The sequence below is a fragment of the Anoplopoma fimbria genome, chromosome 4 (genome assembly GCF_027596085.1).
Source record: "Anoplopoma fimbria isolate UVic2021 breed Golden Eagle Sablefish chromosome 4, Afim_UVic_2022, whole genome shotgun sequence".
Classification (NCBI taxonomy): domain Eukaryota; kingdom Metazoa; phylum Chordata; class Actinopteri; order Perciformes; family Anoplopomatidae; genus Anoplopoma; species Anoplopoma fimbria.
This window is the reverse complement of record NC_072452.1, coordinates 22507190-22534057: the sequence shown is the minus strand read 5'-3', so window position 1 is coordinate 22534057 and position 26868 is coordinate 22507190. Positions and strand designations below refer to the sequence as shown.

At 37.1% G+C, this 26868-nt stretch overlaps 1 protein-coding gene across 1 annotated transcript; it reads left to right on the top strand.

The window, feature by feature from the left end:
- Positions 1–1043: 1043 nt before the first annotated feature.
- anxa5a (annexin A5a) lies at positions 1044–26436 on the top strand. Its single transcript, XM_054597140.1, has 12 exons — positions 1044–1199; positions 11033–11195; positions 12898–12992; positions 15038–15151; positions 16699–16789; positions 17942–18021; positions 18334–18384; positions 20185–20278; positions 22250–22345; positions 22903–22961; positions 23910–24032; positions 26377–26436. The coding sequence occupies exons 1-12, from the start codon at positions 1044–1046 to the stop codon at positions 26434–26436; spliced, it is 1182 nt and encodes a 393-aa protein (XP_054453115.1).
- Positions 26437–26868: the final 432 nt, after the last annotated feature.

Sequence of the window (26868 nt, the reverse complement as noted above, 5' to 3'; positions counted from 1 at the left end):
ATGAGGACTTGGGAACTGAATCTTTTTAACCAAGTGGTGATTTTGTGTCTTGAGGTTTGGTAAATTGACAGGTACAAAATCTCTGCATAGACTTGCTGAAAGGTCTATTTGGATCTGAATTGCTCACCTAAACATCTTAAAGCCTGATTTATTGACCTAAGGTGTCTTATAGGAGGGTTGAAATGCTAAGCTTTGGTTAAAAGCAAAAGAGTAATATTAGTAATTTGCTCTTAAGTGATTAGAGGAGGCCCTTAAAGCTTAAACACAAACTACATGGCTTTTGCTAAAGTTTATTGACTAAACAAATCAATGCATCATTCATACAAATTAAAACAAAAAGAAACTGGAGGAAAAGGCCAAAATGTACATTTTAAAGCTTAAGCAAAGGGTGTTAAAAGGAGTACTACTGTGGCATTAAAAATAATTCTTTGATCAACCTTTTCCACAATTAACATGAATTAAAACAGTGCCTCATCCTGTTAAACTGAATCCAGTAAGCACAAAAAAGGAAATGGAAATGCAAAAGACATGCATGGCAAACAACTGTTGCCCATGTCTGCACGTAATGATCAATTAGCAAATGCCAGAATGGGATTGGCGTTTCTTTACTTCTCATTCATCAGTGATCTAATTATCTACGTGAAGGTGAAGTAAAGGCAGCCGCTGGCGTTGTAGTCGTCTGTCTTGCTCTCTCTCTCGTGATAAATTGGGAGGCTGGCTTTGTGTGTGGAGCCTGAGAGGAGAGTGGAAGCACAGCTGCATAAATCTTTCCAGTTCATCTCAGCATGGACCTCTCAGACTGTGCACACACACTCAACAGGTTTGCTTTGACGCTGACGCCTCACATTTGTGCCTAACTGGAGGATTAAACCATGGAAACAGATGGGAGTTCTATGACATAGTCAAACCAGCTGGATACCTGTTTAAACAATGGCTTCTGCAGCTACTGCAACACATCTGTGTCACCTCTGAGAAGATCCCATTGTTGGGGAAAAGAGCTTTTATTAATTTTTTTTTGGAAGGTGGGTTCCTGCCTTATCCCCATGCCTGCCCCCAGAAAATTCCTGGAGTCGTCCACCTCGTTGCCCCTGGCGCTGGACTGGGGCTGGAACCTGAGCTTGTACGTGGGGATGCTCCTCGGACTCCTGGTGCTGATGCTGCTCCTCCTCTGGATGCTCCTCAAGCAGCTGAGTAACTCGGTGGGAAAATCCACGCTGCAGCCCGGCCGCTCTTTCAGGCAGCCCTGCTTGGAGCGGAGGTTGCAGCGCGTGTTGTGAAAAATGGGGACAGTTGTGCCAAACAACAGTGTTGGGACTGAGGCTTGTTGGGAGTGCTTTGCAGATTCATGTAAGGAAATTACTGAAAAAAATAATTTGTTTTGGACTTGAGATTCTCTCTCAGAATAATAAAGCCTCTTCATGTTTGTATTTATAGAAACCGCTGTCTGTTCTTTTAACAGTTTAATGATTTTTTTTTTTTTAATTTGTCATGTCTAATATGCACAAAATAGGGAGTCAATATTATGCAGAGTAATTTAAGCAACAGTTTCTTTTTTCTTTTCATCTCTCAGATCAATTTACACAGCCGAGGTCAAACCTCTAAATTGCCGAGTAAAAAGCACAAGCCAAGATTTAATCTGCATCTTGATTCATGCTGATTAAAGCGATGCATTCAGGAGAGCAATTTGCACTCCTCTCATCTCGCTGGTGAATTGGCAGGAGGGATATTGAGGATATGCCAGCAATGGGGGGAAATATGGAAGGAGCTGTGTGCCACTTGGTTTCTCAAGTTCCCCCTGTGTCCATGTTTGGAGACAAAATAAATGAGACACTTGAGGAAAAAGGATGGTATAAACAGGTTTGACTAATAATATTTTTCAGGTATTTACAAGTGGTTTCTATACACAGGTATGGGCATTTGGTGCTTTTCACTTGTTAACTTTCAGATGCGTTTTTCTTTCATCATTATTCAGAGGTGGCCAGGTTGTCTTTGATTGAATAGACTGAGAGAAATCAATAGCCCTGAGGGGGGGGCATGTTTATTACACATCGACATCAGATTTCTTAAAAGGGCAGCACAATAACACAAACGTGGTTCATGCAGATGGCTTCTGGGTGTGATGCCTCAGCATAGTTTCACATTTTTAAGGGGTGTAAAGAGTTTTTATATAGGGACGGAACTATTGGCTTTAACCAGAACAATGATATTAGTTGCCAAGACACTTTTCTTTTATAATTTTATGTAAAAAAACAACAACAAAGCAATCCATTTAAAAGCATCTATTTTTTAAATATGTTTTTTTTGCTTCTGTTAAAAATAATAGTTTTGGAAATAGCAGCCGCGTAGCTTAGCATAAAGACTGGAAACGGGGGGGAAAAAGCTAGCCTGGCTCTACCAGCATATTTAAAGCTCACTAATAAACATATTGTCTCCTTTGTTTGATATGCACAAAAAGTGTCAAATTGATAACTTGCTAATTGTGTTAGCTCCAGACAGACCCAGGCCAGCTAGCTGTTTGCCCCCTTTCCAGTATTTATGCTAAGCTAAGCTAAAGTGTAAAGACGTGATAGGGTTACCAATGTACTCGTGTCATTCTTGGCAAGGAAGCTAATATGTGTATTTACCAAAATGTTGAACTATTCCTATAATCATTGACCCTAAGACTCTTTTAAAGGTCTGTCTGAAAACTCTTCCCAATCTCTCTACTATTATAAAATATTTAGGTTTTTCTCCTCAGCAGTTTATTTAATTGTTTGCTGCCTTCAGCAAAATACATGTAGATTAATAAGGATGATATTGTTGGCAAATATCTCATGACTGCATGTTTTTCCAATCTGTTGTGCGCTGAAATGTTGTCCTCTGCCACTGCTTGACCATTTGTGGTGTCTTAATCCTCCCTCTAATTAAGGCAGTGCCATATGTCTTCCAATACAGAACAAACATGCAAAAGAAAAGAAAAAGAAAATTAACTCATGAAAAGAGTCACAGCAGCCTCAGAGCCAGTGTCCTCTGTGTTGCAGATCCCTGCTGGGTTTATCCTGCAGACAGAAATAATACAAACTTCAGATTTTGTTGGCAAAGTAGTCATGATTTTACCCCTGGAGACAAAACAAATTTGAAATTTTTGACACAGATAATTTTCCCATTATATATATGCTTTCTAAACTATATATTTATTGTAAAGGACTGATTTCCAGATCTTTAAAAATGCTGCTAATTAGCTTTGTTGTACGGTAGTCATTGTTTCCAATGCTGAATTCTTTGTCTATATGTTGGTGTCTGTTAAATTCATTAATTGCAAATTTTTTGTCGAAAATGCAGCATCAAACATAGTTTGGAAAATATGATTATTTGTTTTCTTTCAGAGAGTTCGATGAGATATCGATCTTCTCATAACTCTCAGCAAGAAAACTAATAACGTATTTTCCAAACTGTCATAATGGGCTCATCCATCTCCAAACATATAGTATCTTGTATATTTGTTCCGTACTGAAACATAGTCTAAAGCAGCAAACAGGCTTCAGGCTATCTAACCTCCCTACAAGGTCTCTCAAGGTACCTTTGCTGCAGCTCATATTGCTGACTCTTATGTTTTGAAGTAATTTATCATGGAATGCTGATCTTGTATTCAAATGTCCCCGCTGCAGGACTAATAAAGGATAATCTTATCTTAAAATGGCCGCACATCAGAGCTATTATTCTCTTAAAACTGCCTCAGATATTATGATGTGCTTTTTGTGGACGCCCTCAAAAGGTCCATGAGGCCAGGTGATGATTGTTGAAATGGAGCTTTTCTTTTGCACCTGCCCTCAGCATGGAGGTTATAACTAACCGAGCCCATCAGTGGTGGCTGGGGAGGCCCATTGATTGATGATGGAGCTTATTGTCTGTCAGTCAGCACCCGACAAATTGAGCCGTCCTCAGCTCTGTTTACCGTTTACCTGGCTGTCCCATGGCACTCTGCTCATGAATGAAAAACTCAAAGTGATTTAGTTTGGAAGCTGACAACTCAGGGATGATAGAAAGAGGGGAAAAGTGAAAGTCAGCAGTTTGCAGCTTCACTGATTTGGCTTATATAAGTTGGAAATACATTTTATTTTGACGTTCAAATTTCGGTCTTGAAACTTTATTTGTCAAAACAAAACAATGCCACCTCTAGGCCATTCTCATTCATTTATTGTATGATCTATTGTAATGGTTTTCATACAGTATAACAAAGTCTCCTTATGGAGATACAGTGGTATTTTATGCGTTTTCATTTATATATATTTACTCAGGCAAATCAGTCACAGTGTCACTGCTTACAAGGCAACAGCAAACATGCCAGTTTCCAAAATACTCTAGACCTTTTTCATTGGCATTATGTTGCTATGGCGACGGCTTTGGTCCGAATACGGAACTGAAAGTAATAGCAGAAATACTACAGTATTAAAATAAAACTTGTGATGGAGACGTGTTCAAACAAAACAGGGTGTTAAGTTGCCTCTTAAACAAATGATTTCATCTTGTGGGAAACATTTGAACCAAACATTAAAGCCATTGTTGAGCTTTTCATTTGCTTTTATGTGGAAGTAGAACAATGTTTTTATAGACATAAAGGAATTACCCCAATATTTTAGACGGAATAAAAATCTCCATTTTGTAGCCTATGAGAGATTTGTGATCAGAATATTCAAATGATACTGACTAAAAAACTGCTTAATTAAGTGTAAAAGAAAGAAATTCAGACTTAACCTGATACATTTGTAATTAGCTGCTTGTTTATAGCAATTACAGGAAAATGGCTCCACGTCAGCCAGGGAGTCTTTGAGATGAAACCCAAAGCATCAGTAACTGGATAACCGAGAGATGGTTTTCACGCTCTCATCTCCTCACAAGTGCTCACTTTAATTAAGGTTTGCAGGATCGAGGACGGCGGTGATGATGAAATGTGAGCTCAGCTTCGCTCTGCTGATCCCTTCGCTCCTATCTGGCATCGAGAATCTCCTCCTCGTCTCCTGTCAGCCATAAAGAAACGTTGTTAAAGTGAATGACATAGAGAGCAAAAGGTAAAGGTCACCTAATTAAAAAATACATGTTGATTTAAGTTAGAATGACAAACTCACTCACAGATTCATCATTTTTGCTCAGAAATTAAACTAACTGGTGGAAAGTAACTAAGTACATTCACTCATGCACTTAAAGACAAATTTGTAGTACTTGTGCTTTTCTTGTGTAGTTCCATTTCAAGCCAATTTATACTTCTACTCCAATACATTTCAGAGGGGAATGTTGTACTTTTACTTCTAAATTCATTTAAAAATTAAAGGTACTTTACAAATTAGGATTTTACACAATATATATATATATTTATATATTTATTTATCATTTTATAAATTAAACTACTACTATATAAGTATAACACTCAGAGGTAAGTTTTTTTTCATTGAGTAGTTTTACTTTTAATTGAGTATTTTATATTGAGGTGTTAATAATTGTGCCTTTTATCCAGAATTAGCATTTGTAAAAAAATTTAACTTAAACTAAAATCTAAATGTAATTATGGAGCATTTAGGGGGATCTATTGTTAGATATTGAGTATAATATGGATAAGTATTCTTTAGTGTTTTAACATTTGAAAATAAAAACTTTGTGTTAACGTTACGTTTAGAGTGATTGGGTTTATATAGGGAGCAGGTCCTCTTCATGGAGCCGCCCGCCATGTTTATACTTTAGCCCAGAACTGACAAACTCTGGCTCCAGATCAGGGCTCTAGATAGGGCCATTCCTGTTTTCGCATCGGCTAATATAAATCTCCTACGAATAGGGCACACAGGAATAGTTTCAGTTGGTTGCAATCTGCAACATTAACACTAGATGTCGCCATATCCTGCACAGGACACCTTTAAGAGGATGATTGTTAACGTTAGTGGAAACTATTTTCTCATTGATTTAATAAATTAGGATAATAACTTCTTGAAAATAGCCTCCACCACAGAACATTTCCATAGTTGTAAACATAAACACTCCAAATGTGTCCAATTTCATTTCATTTCCTTGTACACTGAGAGTAGGAACCTATAAATATTACATAGGCTCCTCGGGTTGCAGTGTTTGTGAATGACATCTGCAGACAGGAAGTACACAAACACAGGTCCACGCTGTTGCCCGGTAACGCAATTCCATTAAGACGCTCCATAGCCCTCTGGACCGTCTGGACACTGACTTCTGCAGAAACGTTTAACTCTTATCACTTTTTTTAAAGGTCACACAAACCAACCGAGTGCACTTTACAGAAAGTAAAGAGCCTCTACCTGAGCAGCAGATCACCTGTGAGGAGAGAGAGGAAACACACCTGTTGGTAAGAGCACTTACAGTAACTTATTCCTCTCTTTTGATGCTGTTGTTTTTAGACAAATGACATACTAACAATAATAAATTAATATTAAAGGTCTTTTATTTAAAAGTAACGATGCAACTCTGTGAAAATATTCCATTAAAGGTAAAAGTTCTGCATTCAAAAGCATTATAAGCAAGTATGGAACGTAAAAGTACTTATTGTGCAGTAAAATGTTCCCTGTTAGTGTTCTACTATAATATATGTTGTTTTTGGATTAATATTTCTGCTGCATTAATGTGTATTTTGCTGTTGTAGATGTTTAAGGTTGTGATTATTTTAACTCCTTTATTTACTCTAGTCTAGTTTTTTCATAATAACAGCTTTGTGACGATGCATCCAAAAGGCTTTATGAAGAGCTTATTGAGCTTAATGGATAGGAGAATCTTGTCAGCCCATAAAAGGAAAATCTTATCCTTCGGTTTATTACAAACTTTTATATTCAAAATCACCAAATTTGGAGATACATGATATGATAAAATGTGAATCTGCAAAGTAACTAGTAACTGAAGCTGCAGAAAAATGCAGTGCAGAGGTGTAAAGGAGAATTAGTAGTATAAAGTTCCATTAAATGGATATACTCAAGTAAAGTACAAATACCTTAAATTTGTTTTTAAGTACAGTAATCACCACTCATTACTACACTTCCTATGTTAATCAGGAATCTTTTCCACTTTATTTCAGTTTACGGCGGTTGTCTGCAGTTAGCATAAAAGAATGGTAAGTTTTTCCTCTCTTTGTTTTATTTTCTGTTAAATTATGAGCAAAAGTATGCTTTAGTAAAGGATATGAGAATTGTTTTGCACAATACAGTTGGAAATAAAACTAGCATTGTTTACCGCACCAGAACCAATTTATATGTTTGTGCAGTCGAGTGCGTCTTGCCTCTTGAAAGGTCAGTGGCTTTTTGAGCCACACTGAGACCTGAACTGCATGAGCAGCCTTAAACAATACACAACACAAATAACTGTCTGCACCAGCCTCTAATTTGCATGCAACTCTAGATGCTTTATATTTAATGACATTTTTAATTTAATTGGATACAATTTTTATACCCATTTCTCCTACACTGTGAAGTGTTAATGCTTACAGATGCTTCAACCTTCTAGATGATCCCTAATTCACTGACAGTACTTTCTGCGACAATACACTCATTAGTAAAACATTAGTGCTGCACGAGACGCAGTACACCCACATGTGCACAAAAGGAAAGGAGCAGCTTAATTTGATATCCTTGATTTAATTTCATCCTCTAAAGCTTGTTGAGAGATCTCAGACTGTTTTATGCGCATGAGAGGTAAAGGGATAAAGAACTGATGACGGCGGTCTAATTTGTATCATATTGTAGTATCATGTGCATGGAAAATGCAGGTCTGTGTGTCTTTTGTATTCCCACCAGGTTTGAATTACATCAGTTGGGAGACAATGTTCCCTGATGGCATTTGAAAAGTTCATATAACAGCCATACTTCTTTGAGATTAGCATTGACAGTTATTTAACCATCGCAAAAAACATGTGTCTATCATGTTTAATAGACAAACCAAAGACTACTGTGACTATGAGAGTCGAGAAAACAGTACATATTGATGCACAATGTAGAAAGAAATGTCATTAGAAAGCATTTGCAGGCTACATAAACAGTTTTACTTTTTTATTGTTGTTGAAAAAGCTTCTATCTCCAAAATGTCAAATTTTTAGGAAATATGACGGAAGCATTGTTTAGTAAATATTAGCAAGTTTATAGCCATGCTAGTTTCTTTGTGAATCTGTACTTTGGCAGATTAGCTGAATGCTAATATCAGCATGCAAACATGCTCACAATGACGATACCAACATGCTGATGCCGCTCTTAGTTTAGCGTGTCAGCATGCTAACATTTGCAAATTAGCGCCACAGATGCTCTATCAAAAATGATAATGCATTACAAGCTCCACCAATGGTTTGAAATGGTATAAACTTCCTGCAGATTGGGCTATATTTGCATAATACATTTATGTTTTCTTTTGCTTAACAGCCATACTAAGCATTATGATAAAGTAGTTGCATCTTTGAATTTGTTTGTATTAAAAATGCCATTTTTTGTGTCAGATTGTTTGGAAGATACGTGGCTTGTGAAAAAAGGGTCCAAAATTTACATTTGGTGTCTATGGAGTAAAATAATTGGTCATAATATGTGTTCACATTCAATCCTCTCATTAGAGTTAATAGACTCAGGACAATAGTCTGACACAGAAATATGAAACTGACTCTCGGTGCGTCGTCTGCTTTCTGCTCTGTTAGCACCAAACACAGTGCAGCTGAGGCTGGTTAAGTTTCTTCGATGATGGCGCTAGATCAACAGCCACAGGATCATCAAAGTCAATATGATCAATCCTCTGGGGACATTGATTATCTTTTTCCAAATGTCATGGTAATCCATCCAATAGTTGTTGAGGCATCTTATCCTGAACCAAAGGCTTTATGGTGTCATTAGATGAAAAGATAACCCTTTTCTTGTATGTGTGGAGATATTTCACTGGCTTAGGGAAACCTTTGACCTGCTGGTGGCTCTAGAGTAAAAGTAATTGGGATTAATCCTCTGGGCACCTCAAAATGTGTGTGCCACATTTCATGAGAATTCATCCAATGGTTGTGAAGATATTTCAGCTCGTTACCACAATGCTATCATGACAGTATGACAGCTAACACTGCCGTCTTTGCAAAAGATGAATACTAAATGCTCCAATAAAAGAACATTTAATGAGCGATAAGAGTTGAATCATCCTGGTATTGAATGTGAGTTTAAATAGCTCAGGACTATTTTTACTGTAAAAAATGAATAGGGTGTTTTATGTTTTAATTTCCTTTGTTTCGTAATGCATGGAAGCAGGATAAGAGCTGTGACAGTGACGTATTGGAGTGACACTCCAAGATAAACATCATCATGTTTCAAGGAGAGGTTGTTCTCTTGAAAACTAATAAAAGAGATAATGAAACAGAAACCTTCACTGAGAGGAGGAGGAGGAGACCATATTCCTTCACTTCTCCCACCAGCTCAGAGTTTGTTACAAGGCTGCATTTGACTCTGATATTTTATTGCTTTTTCCTTTAAATTCCATTTTCCCTGGAGAGCAATCTACAAGTGAGACACATTTTTAAAAATGACCTCCATGACACAAAGCAGGGGCAGCCAGACTTGATTTAGCTTATAAGATAAGATAAGATAAGATAAGATAAGATAAGATAAGATAAGATAAGATAAGATAAGATAAGATAATCCTTTATTAGTCCCGCAGCGGGGAAATTTGCAGGCTTACAGCAGCATAGAGTAAAGTGCACACAAGAGACATAGTAGAAGAAAGACAAGATAAAAAAAAAAAAAAAAAAGTATTATAAATAAGCAATAAGAAACAGTAGAAAAACAACAATAACTGAAATATTATATTTACAGACAGAAAAAACTATTATTAAAAAACTACTATTAAACTATTATTGCACAGTGTAATGTATTGCACAGGTTTTTATTGTCATGTGTCATGTGGTCTGCTGGGAGCAGAGCTGGTTGTGCAGCCTGACAGCAGCAGGAAGGAAGGACCTGCGGTACCTCTCCTTCACACACCGGGGGTGAAGCAGCCGGTGGCTGAAGGAGCTGCACAGAGCTGCCAGGGTGTCCTGCATGGGGTGAGAGGTGTTGTCCATCAGGGATGACAGCTTAGCCATCACCCTCCTGTCTCCCACCACCTCCATCGTATCCAGTGGACACCCCAGCACACTGCTGGCCTTCCTGACAAGCTTGTTGAGTCTCTTCTTGTCGGCTGCTGAGATGCTGCTGCTCCAGCAGACCACTGCATAAAAAATGGCTGATGCCACCACAGAGTTGAAAAAGGTCCTCAGGAGTGCTCCCTGCACTCCAAAGGACCTCAGTCTCCTCAGCAGATAGAGTCTGCTCTGACCCTTTTTATAAAGTGCATTTGTATGATTAGTCCAGTCCAGTTTATTGTTATTAAAGTTATATTATACTTTATTATACTTAAAGTACTTACCCCCAGAGTTTGTAGCGATATTTTTATGGTGCAGCTACGAAACGTGTCATTTGCAGCAATATTCAGTGTCTTTTGAAAATGATTTGTGCCCATGTTTTTTTATTTTGATGAGGGCAGGGAAGCACTTAAAACTTAGACCATCAGAGATTTCTAAAATCTTCTTCTTCTTCATTTTATTTTAGCATCTCTTAAAGGGCCAGCAGCCAAATTTGCCTATTATTTGAAAAGTGATTTTCTTCATTTCCTTTAAAGGTCCAGTGTGTATTATTTAGGGTGATCGATTGGCAGTAATGGGATGCAATATTATAACAATGTTTTCTTTAATGTATGATCACCTGAAAATAGGATTTGTTGTTTTTATCGTTACCTTAGAATGAGCCGTTCTACAGTAACCCAGAATGGACAAATCAAACACCGGCTCTAGAGAGAGCAATTTGCATTTTCATGTCAGCCACCGTAGTTATTACACACTATTAGTCACAATGTAGAAGTTTCAGTTGGTTGAAATCTGTAACCTCACCACTAGATGCAGCTAAAGCCTACAGACTGGCCTTTTGAACTGAGATGTGCAAAAAACATTTATTACATTCAAAAGCTTCTTATCTACATTAAACATGACATGGTCTGTTTCTAGCAGCAAAGCAGGGCAGAGAAACATGAGAAAGCAGCTCTCGTTAAAAATGTGTTTGTTTGTTTTGCTCTCTTCCCACAGGCGTACAGAGGCAGCGTGAGACCTTTCGTCAACTTCAACGCCAAACAAGATGCTGAAGTTCTCCATAGAGCCATGAAAGGAATCGGTCAGTTTTCTTAACCTTAACCCGCTGCTGTTTACTTTCCCCACTCAGACTCAACATGTTAAACCACTATGATGTTATATTTCATACAGCAAAGATGAGCATATCTACAGATTTTTTTTGAGTTTGGAGTGTCATAGCTGCAGAAGGTTTATTTGCACATACCCACAAATGACAGTTGTGTCATGTCTATATGTCATTAGTATAAATAGATACAGTCCTCTGTTATTATTTCTACAATGCAATTTAATGCTTGTTCTGCTCCTCTCCGAAACCATTATAACAATAATAATGACACAGCTGTCAGGGAAGCTGTTCTTAATAATTAGTGCCATCCTCTTGTGCATGGGAAATAATGTCTCACTCTTTAGTCTGTTTGGTCTAATTAGAAGAGAAACTGAGTGTCACCAAGTTTTAAACTTATACTTTATAAAACATTTTTTTTTACAAAGGCACGTCAGAGCTTTAAGTGCTCTGAAAAAAACACCACAGTAATGAGCACTTACTGTTCCGCCAAACATGGAGACACAGAAAATAATAAAAAAAATTGCCAGGTATATGATATGATGATATTATGGCAAGAAGCAGACCGTGGCATGGTGGTTATAATAATTTGACATCATTGTATTTAGGCTAAGTGATAAATATAATAATAGGCAACATACAGGTGATCCGAAACAAAGAAAAATTACATATTTTAAGTAAAAATGTAAGTATTTTGGTCACCACTTTACCATGATTTTTGTAAAAACACTTCAATAATACTATAAAAAAGTTATGCTTGACGTTTCACTGGTAAGATAAGTCAAAAACTATAACAGCAGGTTTATTCATTATTTATTGTTTAAGTCTATCAAATTGTCAACATTTAAGTGTACATTCTTTACTTAAAGGAAAAGTGGACGGCATACCAGGAGCACAAACCAACAAGACAAAATCTCAGAAATCTGTTAACCTAGTGGCTATTCGTGAGAGATGAATAATTTAAAGAATATCTTAAATAATTTATGTCTTTATTTGAAAGCTGTTAAGATTAATTTAGATCACGTCTTCATCATTTTACTTTTGGCACTATTTCCCCCTCTCAGGTGATCTTATTTTAATTGGAGAGATGCAAAGTGGGAAAATGCAATGAAAACGCACCTCTGCAGTCATTGGTGTAAATCAATGGTCCCGATGACAATCATCTATTTAAAGGTGTGCTGCAGGCAAACATGGTGTGACCATTAAAACTGATGCTTCTCCTGCTAAATATATCCTCACTGACAATCTTTTATCTCATATTCTTGCTTCCTGTCAGTTTAGTCCTTTCACAATAAGAGCAATTATGCAGACTTTAAAAAAGGAAAAGTGAGGAGAACAATGATTATCCAACATCTGTTTAAAGTCAGAGCTGTCTTTACAGATCAGCTTTGTGCCATAATTACCAACATTTTATCCCTCAGAGGAAATAACATGCACTGCCCTTTGGCCTGTTTTTCTATTGGAGCTGTTTTCTCTGAGGTGCTGGTGACTTTCAGGATATATTGATTGTTAGATCATTGGCTTTGCCAACTCTTAATATAGGAGTATATTGAAATCCGGTTTTGTTATGGAGAGCTTGCTTCTCTTAGATGAATAAATTAAATATGAAGCTGCATGTGATCGTTTGAAGCTCACAGAGTATTTTATACGTTAAATAATGCTTGTTTAACTTCTGGTGCAGGTACGGATGAAGATGTGGTCCTCATGCTTTTGTCAGCGCGCAGCAACGATCAACGCCAGCAAATTGCGACAGAGTACAAAAAGGCCTACGGAAAGGTAAGCTGAGCCGCTGGGAACGAAACAGAGAGCTGATGACGACAGGCCGTCACACCAAATTAATGGTTAGGAGTCATGTCAGCGTGTCACCTGGATGAGGCTCAATGGCACAGAGTTATCTGCTTAAGTACACTTGTTTAGGTTATTCTGTCTTTCTCCCATCAGTTTATTATCATTCTTGTTAAAGACTGAGGCTTGGCAGTAATCTATATTTCTATTATTGTCAACACAAACCATTAAAACACCAAACAATGTGTCTGTCTGTCTCTCATCACGAGTCATGGGAGTCATTTTTTAAATACATTTTGCTTTGATACCTTCTCTTCTTTTACTTATTAAGGACTTTTGCTTGTAATGTAGTATATTCTACATTGCTGCTTAACTTAAAGGTGCAATATATGGGATTCAGAGCATTAATATAGCAGCAAATAACTATTTGTTGTGTAAAGAAAAAGTTGATTAATGTTTACCTGAGCAGAAAAATAAGATGCGATCCGACCTTTTCTTTGCACTGTTAGCGCTGTTAGCTGCAAGCTGCCTGCTCAGCCGTCGCCATGTTGTGATCCCATTGTCATACACAGCACCTTTAAGTAAAGAATCTGACTTTTTCCACCACTTGCGGCCTCAGCTTCACTTTCAAAGTCATTCAGCCATCAAGTTTTTCTTTCATTAAGAATCAAAGAGCAAGAGTTGACACTGTCTATTAAAACTCCCCATTCATTCGGGGAAAAGTCCATAAAAGAAGAAGCGGGAAGACCAATTTCCTCCAGTCTCTGTGGACCAGAGCACAATGCAGTTATACAAGAGCCGGGCGGTTTTTTTTTACACTTTCCAGCTCTTACTGTGAAGTTATGACCGCCTGTGGATTGAAAGAAGCAGGTTAATTTGCTTTCTGTAAAGGTTATTGAAAAGCAAATGTAAGTGCTCCCTGAAGTATAAAAGGATTGAGAGAGTAAAAAAAAAAGATGCATCAGAAAATCACAAAGTAGCTCCTGGTGTTTCTCTGAATATTACAGTGTTTTATCAGAATGAGGCTATTTGTTTTTATCATTTCTTCTATCACATGCTATAAAATGTGGCGATTGCAAGAGAAACTGCCTTAAACTACTCATTTGCAATGATATCTGAAATGAGAACTGGTTGCAAAAAGTAGAGAGAAAAACTTATATGATATTGAAAATGATATTTAAACAGTCAGATATATCTCTTCCAGAGTGCATGCTCTTATTTCACTGCTACCTGTTACATCATTTCTGCTATTTCACAAACCTCTTATAGGACTTTGATTTGAAATGGAGACAGGATATTATGTGAAAAGAGAAATGAAGTATGTAATCGAGAAATAAAGATCTTCTGTTAGAGGTCTCACATGTGGAGCTGTTAAAGAGATGAGTGTTTGACCGTATTTTGAACCGTCAGAGAGCACAGTAGATTCTAGGGTCCCTTGGGTGTTTTGTGTATACAGACGCACACACACAGGTGCTATTACTCACTCTTTACAGTGACTCTACTCAGGCCGTGCTCCCAGCAGCACCCAAATATGTGATTAATTGCATACAGAAGTCAATAAAGCCATCTGTGAGTAATATGTGCTGCCTGATTAGCTGGTGGTTTGAGGAACGACAACAAAGTAAACATATATTTTTCTTTCCTGCAGGCACATTTCTTGTGATTATCCTAATTTCTCTGAAAATGTGGTTAATGCAGTGAAATGTCACTTCATCTCTTTGACACGAGGAATGCTCTCCATATATTTTCACGCTTATTTGTAATAATTTCAGGATAATTTACATATCTGGGAGCCCTAAAGTGTCAATATTTTTCCTGTCACTATGCTGTGATATTGCTAATTTGCTGGTAGCCAATATTTTTTAACACATTTAAAAGACTGTTTCTATGAATGGAGCTAAAAGCACCATGTAGCTCATTTGTTCTGTTTCATTAATGTTTAACAGCATTAAAATTATGCAACATTAAGTTCAATACAAACACAATTAAGATTGTTTTTGTTGCTCTCGTCGTTAATCCTCTCTTCCCCACATCAGGCCCTGGTCAGCGCACTGAAATCCGAGCTCGGTGGGCTGTTTGAGAATCTGATTGTGGCGTTGATGAGCCCGCCTGCCTCATATGACGCTTCCCAACTGCACAAAGCTCTCAAGGTAACTAATGGACATTTTTTCCTCTGATGCTTCACTTAATTACAGGTCTTACATGCAAATTAGTTGAAACCCTCAGACGAGGCAGTTTATTCAGTGGCATTTGTGGCATTTGTTCAAAATGTTTCAACAGTCATATGAGCAATAGACCTTTTTAATGGCGCCCACTTCAGCTTTTCATAGCGGGAAACCAATTAAGGCTCCCTTCCATTAATGCCATGCCAATAAACCATCATGCATAAAACCAGTACCCTGGCTTTGGCCCACTTAGATGGAACTCAGTGAAATGTCTGCCAGCAGAAAAGCCTGTTTCATGGTGATTTGCCATTTAAAAGATGTCTAAATGGTTTATAGACATTTATGTTAAAACTACAGTAGGTTGCATAGTATTTATGGCTAATGCATTTATATTTAGAATTACCCAGAGATGTAATGTAACTAAATATTTATGTATTCAAGTACTGTACTCTAGTTTAATTAAGGTCTGTGTACTTTCCTTGAGTATTTCCATTTTCTGCTACTTTGTACTTCAATTCATCACATTTCAGAGGCAAAGATTGTACTTTTAACTCCACTACATTAACTGGATAATTGAAGTTACAAATTACTAAACTAAAATTGAGATTAATTACCAAAATTAGAATTATTGTAGGTTAAGATAAGATAAGAAGAGCAATTCACAAACTAACAGTGTATAAAATTAGCTCAATGTCAATTAAAACATTTTCTTTCCATATGGTATAATTTTCTCAATGTTTCTGCTTTAAATGTCATCATACAATAAGGCCTTATTATCTTTGCAACTTCTTCCTGTTACGTGTTTTGTCTCTTGTTTGTCTCAGTGCAGGTTGTGACAGAACAGTGTTGTGTGTTAGACGACTCTTCACATCCATCTACTGCTCCTCTAATGTGCCTCAAATGGATAACATGTCACACTGAAGTAGATGCACTACATCTGAGCACACATTTTTATTGGTGCTATAGGCTAGATATATGACCCAATTTATTTTATAGTTATATAAGAGATTAATGTTTCGGGTCTTATTTCTTTGAGGCATCACATTCTTACCACCTGCTGCCTTTTATGTCACACTGAAGGCTCCTAAGGTTTGAAGGAAGGACAATAGGTTCAGCAAGCTCCTGGATCCACTTCTAAGTTTAAAATTGATTACTTTTTTTGTATTACCCAGCACAAATTAAATGTTCAATCAAAGTGAAGGCAAAGAATTGAGCACTTGGCCCCGACATTCCCATCACACCTGCTCCATTTGTTTGGCAGTTCAGACCTATTTTCGTAGAAGGTTAATTACAGCAAAGAGAGTAGTAGAATTTTCCTCAGTCATTCAACTGAGGGTATTCATTTTCTATTCGAATACCTCTTCAGTGTGATGTGCTGACAAATTAAACAGTTTTTCTTCAACCATTTTTCGGCAACGTTTACTTCTTCTGTTTTAATCCCTAATGTTGCTCCTTAACAACCATAAAACGGGGTATTATAACAAAAGCTCGTTGTCAAATCCATGATGTCTCTTATTGTGTTTGGCTCCCAGGGCGCTGGGACTGAGGACGACGTGCTGATTGAGATCTTGGCCTCAAGGACCGGCGAACAGATGAAAGATATCATCAAAGTGTACAAGAAAGGTGAGTCACTCAGCTGTGAATGAAAGAGAGAGAGAGAGAGAGAGAGAGAGAGACAAAAGCAGACAAACATGTTGGCTGTGACTGTTAGACTTATGTTTCTACAGTTGGGTGTAGTTACAGGTGCAAAAGAGCAAACGTTTAAGAAAACAAAACACACAATAGATGTGGTCAGAGATCCTACACACTTGAAATTTTCAGAGAAAGAAATCATTTTTAAGCTGATAAAGTTACTCTTTAACTCCACCGTCAAAATAACTCAACAGGGAACAAAGTGGATACCAAAAAGGATGATTTTTGGTTGTGTTGTCCAATAATTTGTATGATTCTGAACTGGGAATGGTACAAGTGTTATACATATATACACACATATATTTACATAGATAAACGGTTTTCCATAGCTTAGTTTTTGGTAGAAATTGTTTTGTCTTTTCTGTCATGATGTTGTTATTAAGAGGAGCTTTACACATAATAACTTAAATTTCAAGATTCTCAATGCAACAGGAAACCAATAGTAGAGAGTCCAAGCAGTAGCAGGACCATGTTGTCTGGGCGATATTACACCAGAAAAAAGTATTAGGGAGGGGTCTTATACCTTACTATATCAGGTATTGTTTTTGACACATTTTCAATCAACTTGCACTTTCATGCCAAAGAAAAACGATCTATTTTGTTTGATAGGAAGAACTAGCTGAACAGTTGCTTGTTATTTTTTTCTAACTTAATAGAGATCTATAGTATTTTATCCAGGGAGAGAAAAATATATACAGGACTTTTTGCCCTCGTGCACAAAGCCTGTTTACAGCATTTGGCTTCCCACTACAACATAGATGAGTTCGGCCCCTGTGGCAATGAATATACTGTTTGTCTTAACACCTGTTTCACTCAAGAATGGCTCTTAACATACCAGCTTCAAATTGCAACAAACCACTCTGTATTATTGTATGTGGCAACAAGAGCCAGAGGCAAAGAGGCCAGTTTATTTGATCTGGAGAAACGAGAAGGCCACTCTGTCCGTAGGACCGACTAATCAGATCTGTGCCGCCGCAGAACGGAGGACGGCCCACTAGGGTCGATTGCTCCCATTAGTGAATGGTTGCAGACGGGTAGTGTAAGCAATCTTCTGCCCCTCTTCTCCTCTTTCTTTTCCTCCAGAGTTCAACGGAAAGCTGGAGAAAGATATCTGCAGTGACACCTCGGGTCACTACCAAAAACTGCTGGTGATCCTCCTGCAGGTAAAGAGAGCGGCTCCTGATAATGAGAGCCTCTGGTGATGCCATTACACAGTCAGGAGAGGTTTAGGTTCAGGAGCAGTTGATTTCTCAAATGTGTTTTGGTTTACAGACAGAAATGTAATCTTCTTGGAGTCTGGGAAATACAGCAGACAATGCCATCTTCAAGGAATTCTCTCAGTGGAGAGAATCTCTGAGCTCATTGTCTTTCCATTCAAACTGACCTGATGTTTCCCCTCTTGTTTGTCCATTTGTGTGTCTGTCTTTCTACCCGTCTGTCTCTCCGTTCGGTTGGTCATTTGTCCGGCTGTGAAGGGGAGCAGGGAGGTGGGAGTAGACGAGGAGAAGATAGAGAAAGACGCTAAGGTAAGAAACAAGAACACAAGGAAACCCCCCCCAAAAAAATCCAGAGTTACCAATAAAAAGTATCATCACACATACATTTACTCAAGTTCTGTACAAGTTCAATTTGAAGGTACTTTATACTTCTACTCAGAGGCGAATGTTGCACGTTTTACTCCACTACATTGACTTGGTAACTTTATTAACTACTTAATTTACCGACCTGATTAACAATACAAAATATACTATACTTGACGAATAAAATATCATGTTACATTAAAGTAACGAACACAGTAAAGCATGAATAATCCATTAATATAGTAAACATTATTCTGAAATGGGCCATTGTGTATAATAAGTACTTGTTATGCTAGTACTTTTGTACTTTTACTTAAGTAAACAACAAAGTATTTCTAAACTGTGGGAGTAATTATTTTGCTTAAGTAAATGATTGAGTACTTCTTCCACAACTGCTGGTTGCCTGGCAACCGCTCCCAACTGAGAAATAGTCCATCACATAACCCTCCTGGTCTGGTGGCTCCATTTAAAAAGAAAAAATGCAACCTTGAGACCTTTTGAAACTGCTGTGGTTTCATTGTTTACAAACCAATATATGTTTAATTAATGTGGTTACAGTTTAGGGATTATAAAATGCAACATTCAGGAAGCTTTAAAAAAAAGTGAAAACGCAACAAAAATCCTTGTACAGTGCACAACATACGAGCTACAGAGCAACTTACTGTAATCTCACTGTCTTCTTTCAAATGTCACCATGTTATGGATGTGATCATATTTGTGAGGCTGCTCTCCAAAGTGCAGCTAAAGGCCAAGAAAGCTCAGACGAAATCGTCAATAGGATAAATTAATTAAAGCATGTCAACCTTAAAGGAACATCTTGTTTCCTACAGGACCGTTACAATCATTGATATTGAGCTGTGAATTGGGATCTAATAATGGTAAACATTAGGTTACATGTATCTGAATGTAAAATGAATTATCAAGACAGCAGTACCACTTGACTCATAACAGCACTTCTGTGATAAATTGCTCTGTCATCAACAAAGGTGGAAGAAGTACTCAGATCCTTTGCTTCAGTTAAAGGAGAAATATCGCAGTCTGAAAATGCTCCAGTTACAAGTAAAAGCCCTGAATTCAAAATGTTACTCAAGTAAAAGTACAGAAGTATTATCAGCAAAATGTACCGTGCACATTATATTGGTATTATATTATACTGTTTTTATCACCAAGGAATACACATAAGAACATTTAATGGAGCCAATTTTAGATACTTTGTAAACTACTGGGTAAATTAGTAGTATAGTACTGCATCATATCATATAAGCATGTTATTTTTTTAAATCTTAAAAGTAGGTGGTAACTGTAAGTGTCAAATAAATGTAGTGGAGTAAAAACTTCAATATTTCTCTCTAAAATGTAGAGGAGTAAAAGTATAAAGTAGTATACAATGGAAGTAAATGTACTTACATTCTTCTGGTCTTCACCTAAGTAGAAAATGCACAATTGATTTTAATCTCATTACATATTAATTGTATGAATTAATTGTTATTTCTCAATTTGCACAAATTAAAACTCCATCACCTGAACAACACATTACAAACTTCCACAGAGCTGCAGGTGAAAGGACTTGACATCCAGAATTTCTCTCTCACAACAAAGACAAATTGAAAAAAAGAGAACATTTCCATGTTGTTTTGGCACAGTACAAGGTCCTCCGTCAGTGCTGTCATTCGTGTTCAAATAAGTCACGTCTACACAAGGTTTTGCTGTAAGTGTGAATGTACAAGTGTGTGTCTGCCATTACAGGACTTGTACGCTGCCGGTGAGGGAAAGTTTGGCACAGATGAGGAAAAATTCATCACAATTCTTGGCAACAGAAGTGCAGAGCATCTCAGAAGAGGTGAGCCGGTTTGTGCCAGGCTTTTTGAAGGTTTTTTTGTGCAGATGTCTGATTTCTTGGACAGCTGCTGAAAAGAGCAAGATCAAAAGTTGAAAACAAAAAAAATACCATCAGTCTCTCCTCATGTTTTTATTCATTAATTCACATAAATAATTCAGACAGCATTTTAAGGGTAGATTACTGTTCAAATAAATTTTAGAATGAGCAGTAGAGTGTTCTAAAACAACATGTTTCTGACAAATACATCATTGAAAACGTCTCAGGAAGAAGAGCACATCCTGGCATTTCAGCTGTTATTTTCACACAAATCATAAAAAAGGACAGGCCAACTTGTCCAAAGTGAACAAACACAAGGTGAGAGCATGACAAAAAAAGTGTGAAAAAAGAGTGGGAGGGTTTATTGGTGTTTATTGGTGTGATAAACAATAATCAGAAGCCCGGCAGCAATCCAAAAATGTCTAGCTGCATCAGAGGGAGGTCAGAGAGGAGAATGGTGTTCAAGCTGGTTAGTGAGTCAGTTACCCAACTGGATGCCTGACTCACTGAAAAGTTAAAGTGTGTGGACTCGAGCAGCAAGAAACCACAGCAATGAGTGGCCGCTGGAAAAACTTCAAATTTAGGTGCATAAGCGAGTCCTTGTACCTAAACAAGAAAATAGGTCTGTTGCCAGCGTCTTCCAAAATCACCAATAACATCATTGCAAAAATCGAATATATGGTTACGTTTATGCAACTGGAACCATAATGATAAACTTATTTCATATGGTTTCTGTCAAAACAGACGCAAATAAGTGTTTTACAAGGGAAGAATTTTTTGAAATGCTCTTTACATCACGACATGAATCAATGAATCTAATGCTTTGACAAAAAGGAGAAAGGGAAGGGCTGTCAGTGTCGCCAACTCGGATCCTTTCTCGCTAGAGTTAGTGACTTCTGGAGCTAGTGCTGCTACTTATTTACATTGGAAAAGAGTTGGGTTGGGTTTTTCAGTCGGATCATTTTTAAAATCTTGCGTATTCTTGCTTGTTTCTCCAGATTACCAACCCTATCTTTAAATAGATAAAAAATACAGATAATTTAACAGTAAAAGGAATACAAAAAGATAAAGACAGTGAAATAAACAAAAGAAAGCAGCAAGACATGAAACATATTGGACCTGAAAAAAATAAAACATTGGGCTAACATAAAGAGATTGCAGTGACACTTAAATGAAACAAATAATGTATGAGATGTGATGCAACCGTCACATATTTTGTTGACCCAATCATACAAACTGACCTCTTCTTACTTACCACAATATACCCACGTCGTGATACTTCTGTCACAAGATGTTGCTCGTCAGGACAGACTTCTCTCATCCAAACCGTTGTATGAGGATGTGTTGGTCATGAATATATTACCATATTTTGTGGTGAGAGCTTTTTATTTTGCATTCGCTCCAACATGAAGTCCTCATAATCTCAAGGTGGTTGACATAAATGTCAAGTCCCAGAATCTAATCCAATTTAATAGAGCTTGTTTAAAATAAGGTGGAAATGAATGTTTTCAAGCATCAATAGGCCACTAAAACAAGCCTTATGCACGTTTTTTTTATTTAATCCATTTATAATATGCGCTGCTTGTTTTGTGTACAAATATGGTCTTAAATTGTGGCAGTATAATCCAAGTTTATAGACGTAACTTTTCAATATTCCCCCTCAATTCATTTAAGCTATTTGATATGTGTCTCTTCATCAAGTGGTACGGGGATAATGTGATGATTGGGCTTTTTTGGGTGATAATGTTATGCCTAATAAAGTGGATTGAGTACAATACTATAGAGCAATAAATGCGAAATATAATGCAATAAAACTCAAAGTCAAAATGCTACTTTTCTGTTAACATATTGAGTTGCCCTGAAGTCAAAATGTTCCAGACTTTTTAATTCTGGTTTATTCTACATAAACAAGGGTTGTTGTTTTGTTCTCTGCAGTGTTTGAAGCCTACAAGAAGCTCTCTGGCTCTGAACTAGAGGAAAGCATTGAAGGAGAGACCACTGGGAATCTGGAGAACTTACTGCTGGCTGTTGGTAAGACCTGTGATTCATCAGGATGACACTTGAGTAATCACAAACATCCTGTTGGTGGTGTAGAGTTTAATGAACAGCATCTTTCATTTCAATGTCATTATAATTTCATTTATTTTCATTGATTTCTATCCTATTTTATTTGCTTTTATTTTAAGGAGCCGTGCAAGTCACTGTCCTGCAAATATTTCAGAATAAAAGCCTTGTGTTAACAACATATGGGATTCTGTTCACAGAAAGATGCTAGATGGCTTTTAATTTGAAATGCAAACAGGAATGTAGAGTTAAAATATAAATATATATATTTTTGGGTGACATATTTGACAGATATAGACTTTGAAACTGTTGTAATGTTACTGGCATGATGTATATATAATGTCGAAAGATGATTTTTACTGTCTATTTTTTCTGTTAACCATGCATGTGGCGTGGGCTTGAGAATGAAATACAGCAAGAGATAAAACTTCAGCAGTAGAAATCAATGCCAATACCCTTTCAGATTAACATGACAGAAATTCAGTATCACACAGAACCTTGACTTTGGCCTTTTGTCTCCACAGTGAAATGTGCCAGGAGTGTCCCACAGTTTTTTGCTGAAGGCCTGTATGGATCTATGAGGGTAGGTGTCATGTGGATCACAGTATCTCACCAGAGGTCTTAATATCTCTAAGGTTTAAGAGTGTTTTTGTTTTGTTTTTGTTAACCCAAAATGAGATTTTAATTACCAGCAAAACAAAACATAACAAAAACAATATTTCTAACAGAGAAGTATGGAAAGTGTTTAATTTAATTGGTGCCTTGCAGTTCAACAGGACTCCAGGAAGTCACTTCACCTCTCCAAGAAATAGTCCCCCATAAAACCACAACGTGTTGTGTTTAGGCTTGAATTGAGCACATTCGATATAAAGTGTTAATTAGTGAGCTTTAGATGTGGTTTTTTTACCACTTGCTGTTTCCCCCTGTGTCTGAACTATTGCTTTTAAAGAAGCAAATGTGGTTTTGCACACTTTCAAAATCAGAAACACAGTTTTTTATTTGTATTTTAGATGTATTTGTCTTACTGGATTCAATTCATTTTCATACATAATTTTAATCAATTGGCAGATTAATGCATGTCAAGTCTGCATTCATTTGTGTGGTAGTGCAGTTTAAATAAATTGTTCAACAGCGTGGAGAAGATTTATACCACTCTCATAATTATATGGTAAAGATAAAGCTACAGCCAGCGGCCTGTTAGCTTAGCTTAGCATAAAGACTGGAATAAAGGGGAAACAGCTAGCCTGGCTCTGTCCAAAGGAAATAAAATCTAATAGTATCAAGTTTCTCAATTAACACAAAAAAAGCACAAATTGATTAGATTTTCAAATCTTAATTTTAACAGCATGCATTTGAAAATGATTTGCAGAATACATACATGATTTTGCACTTATGCAGTAGCTATTGAAGTTTAAACTGCAGCACCTGAAATAACTAAAAAGAGGGATGTTTTACGGTCTTCCACATTTTTTTACAATATGTATTGCAGCTTCTAAATTTTGTTTGTTGTTGTTGTTGTTGTTGTGTTTAGCGTGCTGGAACTGATGACGACACCCTCATGAGGATCATGGTGTCGAGGAGTGAGGTGGACATGTTGGACATCAGAGCCTGCTTCAAAAAGGCGTATGGAGCGTCTCTGTACAGCACGATCCAGGTACCACTCACTCAAACTCAAAAGTTAATTAAAACCTTTTAAGAGTGTCTGGTTTTTTTTTCTTTAATGACATGCACTAAATAGTCTAATCATTCAGAAGAAAATAAATGCGTCGCTGTAGTTCTCTTCACAGTTTTCGCCCTGATGCTCTAAACTCATCTTTCCCTCTGCATGCTTTAAAACACCAGCTGGGTGTGCTACGGTTTTGCCGCTAATACACCATTGTTGTCAGCGGAGTGATGGAGTGGAGATGAGTGATTTACTTTAAATGCCTTGTTGAGCGTGATGAGACTGAGAGGAGATGAGATGATGCTTCTCTGCTTTTCAAAACAAACACCAGTGAATTATTTTATTCTCCAGGGGGCCAGATGTTCCTGCAGTGAAGAGATGTTGACATCCTCCTGTAGAAACGGCCAATACTGCATAGAAGAATAGTTATTTTTAAATTCATTATAGCAGTTATTAAGGCATTAATTGCTTTTCAAAGTGATATTTTTCCCAGTGACGCCATTTCATGTTCATAGACTATTCTCACAACTGATATTTTGACCTGTCAAATAATCAAGGCTGAACTCCATTTACAGGTATATTTAATTGCCATGGCCATGATGGTTTACATGCCATTTCTTTCTCCATGAAATGAGCCAGAGCCAGAGCCATAATTATGTAATTAGTCATTAGTTTCACCAGTTTTTTTTCTGCTGTGATGACGCTGAGCTAAAGTTATATCAGATGAATCATAATGATGAAAGTTTCTGATTTGTTAGTAGCATTTACATAAACCATTAAACCACTAAAGTTCCTGAAAAAGCAAACCAATGTCAGCCAAAGTCTGTCATTCAAGGTCATTGAATCCATATTTATTATAGATTTATAAGTTGGATTTTCAATACTAAAAAGATGTTTGCTTTTAAAGCAGCCTATTTTTTTCACCCAATCCGACCCTTCAGGTTAAATAGTAAACCTAACAACTGCCAGCTACTTGCTGTTACAGCAAACTAAGAGATATAAACTACTCATGTTTTTATTCATGTGCTTTATTTCATACAATTTGTATCAAAATTACCAGCTGGAGTGGGAAAACTGTTCATGTTACGAAATTCAAAGTATGACTCAGGATTTCTGACAGCTACTGTTTGATATATATCAAAAATGACTTCACACTAGGGGCAAAATGGCTGCAAAGTGATCAGCGTGGCAGTTCCGTCTAAATATATATTTTTTTCTAAATATTGAGGGTAATAGAGTGATGCAAGAATTAGACTTAAAACCTGGAAATGAGTCAGCATTTATACACTCCCAGTTCCCTCGTCTGGAAGTCAATGGTCTAGATGCCTGAAATAAGATCTGTGTTTAACATTAGCTTTTTTACTATTGTTTATATCAGCTTCAAACATGTAACACAACCAAATTAGTTAATATTTCAATGCCGTATGTACAGTATAGACTATGCTCCCAGAAGGGTGGTAACCATTTTTTAATTATGTGTCATTTTAACATCCTGCTGATATCATGTGTGTTTGAGCAGCATTACAGTTTGATCTGCGGCATTTTTGAATTGCGATGTTGTACAGAATGCTATTATTGACAGTAAACAGTCAACACTTTAATTTAAGGGGCTGCAGGTGAAAACCAACCATTTAGGATAATCCAGACATTTACGAATAATGTTGATTAATGCAAAGTGTTACTGATAAATAAATGAATCGATAAAGAAAGTGATAAAGTAAAGTAAGAAACCCAAGCTTGCTACATAGCTTCATGGCTTCACAGCCTTGTTGAACTCGTCTCTCCACTGCATTTATTTATTGCAGCAAGTAGTCAATAAATTCAGAATAAGTTGACTTATTTTATACAGTGATGTAGATATAGCTAACTTGAAATAGTTAGCTTCATTTTGGTAGCTTTATCTCAGCCTGCTAATAGGGGCTGAGGACACATAATCGGCTGAAGGGCGAGGGTGTGGAGATTTGGGAAAACAACATCACATAGCAGTCATTTGGCCGACACTTTTGTCATTAGCAACAAATATAATAAAGAGCAATTTGGGGTTCGGTGTCTTGCTGAAGGAGACTTGGACATGTGGGGAGGAGGAGCAGTCGATCCAACCAGCCGAGCTACAACCGCCCACGTGCACTAAACGAGACACGGTGACATACAAGTGTCATTGGAAAAAATACCCATAGAGCACTTTGAAATAAACATATACCTACAATGGAAAATAAACAAAATGCCTCCTTCATTACGCTCAAAATATGTTCTGGATCCAGTTTATTTAGCGAGGAAAGAGAAACCTTTTTATGAGATGGATAAAATCATTCCGTGTCTGTTGTTTGTTTTGCAGGAGGACACAACTGGAGACTACCAGAAGGCTTTGCTCTACCTCTGTGGTGGAAATGATTAATGCTGTTTTGTGATGCGTTTAGCAGCCTGAATGATGAGTCATCATCATCATGCTCACTGTTGCCAGATCTGATTGACAGTTTCCAGCCCAATCTCAACCTAAAACCTGCCTAGTTCAATACAAATCCATGCAGCCCAAAACATAACCTCACCAGAAACCCATGTAAAAATGTGCAATGGAAAACACATGATAAGCATTTATCAATAAATAACTAAAGATAAAATGTTAGAAAAAAAGGCTTTTGCAACCTACAAAGAGTTCAGTTATAAAAACAGAAACACAAATCTCCATAATTTCAATGACGATAACGTTGTTAAGCACATCCTTCGTCATCTCTTATGACGATTGAATACAAAAGCATCCAATATTTTATCTACTAGCCCAATGCTATTTTTTTTAAGCCCATATTTGGCGGAAACCAGCCCAATCTAG